We start from the raw sequence: 1504 nt of genomic DNA, 5'->3' as shown, positions 1-1504 counted from the left end.
CAATTTCTTCAAAGATGTATTTGTAAGTATTTACAAGGTGGACTTATCAGCTTACTATAGTGTTGCGTAAAATTATCGTGTCGAGATTTCGCCTTCACATAAAAGACCAAGCTAAATAATTACAAAAATAATAAGGTCGGCTTATTATATAGGGCACATGATGGGAATTTCAGGCGATGAATATAACAATGGTAAAGATGTGAAGCGAACTGACAAAATTTCTTCAAAGATGTTAATAGGATGTACATAGTGGACTTGTCAGCTTACTACAGTATTGTGTAACCATCGTGTCGAGATTTCGCCTTCACAAAGACCAAGCTAAACAATTACAAAAATAACAAGGTCGGCCTAATAATGGAAATTTCAGGCGATGGATATAACAATGGGAACGATGTGAAGTGGGCTATATTTTCAAATATAGGAACTACTCGATTTTATTTATATTAATTTAAAATAAACAAACAATACAATTGTATCAAACCAAACTCTATAGCTTCCCCTTGTTGTGATGAAACCTTTGAATCCTATTTGTATAGCTTTTCTGGAGAGTAAATTAAAAAAACTATTCAATTGATGTAAAATCCCCTGTACGATAAATCACTATTTCATCTGGTTCCAGCCACATCTGAACAGCGCACTCGTCGTGTCTCTACTCGTTTACTCATCCTTTCCTTCTTTCTTACTGACTGTTTCTGTATTGATAGGGTCATCAGTGGGGTCCGTGCCCATTAAGATGGTTTGCATCTCCTTAATCTTCTCGGTATCCTCTGGATCCACCTCGAGTGTGTCAAATTGGATCTTGCTCGTCAGCCTTTGTACTTTCTAGTAGGTATAAAGACATCGACTTTGATAAGTATTATTGCTGCGATCAAGGGTTGACATAGGTGATAACATACAATAGGGCGACACAGTGGCAATAGCCACTGAAGCAGACATAAGAAATAGTGGAATAGCCATCGATATTGATGCTATGGTCAACAGGCAAACAAGACAGCATAAGTAAATACGAAACACAAACATCAGTAGTCCGATAAAATGAGCCAAATAAAAACTAAAAACAAATAATATATGAATGTTTACGATCAAGTATATTTCACTGCCAATATTCATCGATATATGGTCGACAACGCAGACAAGTAATACTAAACGCACACAAGGCTACAACACATAAAACCGCGTCACAGCATAGGTTAACCAAGAAACTTAATACACGATTATATATTACAACACAACCCCAACAAATATGCCCCAATAGTGTACAAGTATGTTTTCCATGAGAAAAATACACAATCGGATGACACACGGAAGGACGTTACGTGGTTGTAGAAAACAGGACACTAAATAAACCAATTACGCACATGCGTTTTTACTTTATCCGGTAGTCCGCTAAATATATATGTACACACAGTCAAGTATTACAGAACTGCTTGCATGTAGTTACAACCGTACTTAAATACACAAATATATGTAACTATACACATGCACACAAACACACACAATATAT

At 36.2% G+C, this 1504-nt stretch overlaps 1 protein-coding gene across 1 annotated transcript in view; it reads right to left on the bottom strand.

Moving 5' to 3' along the window:
• Nucleotides 1-375: 375 nt before the first annotated feature.
• SARC_12209 (hypothetical protein) overlaps nucleotides 376-1504 on the bottom strand; it is a 2318-nt gene continuing 1189 nt past the window's right edge. Inside the window, exon 2 of the mRNA XM_014293690.1 lies at nucleotides 376-822. Within this exon, the coding sequence (XP_014149165.1) occupies nucleotides 658-822 (165 nt within the window). The 3' untranslated portion in view covers nucleotides 376-657. The remainder of the gene's footprint in view (nucleotides 823-1504) is intronic.

Source organism: Sphaeroforma arctica, assembly GCF_001186125.1.
Source record: "Sphaeroforma arctica JP610 unplaced genomic scaffold supercont1.2142, whole genome shotgun sequence".
Taxonomy (NCBI): Eukaryota; class Ichthyosporea; order Ichthyophonida; genus Sphaeroforma; species Sphaeroforma arctica.
This window is presented reverse-complemented; position numbering and strand designations above follow the sequence as displayed.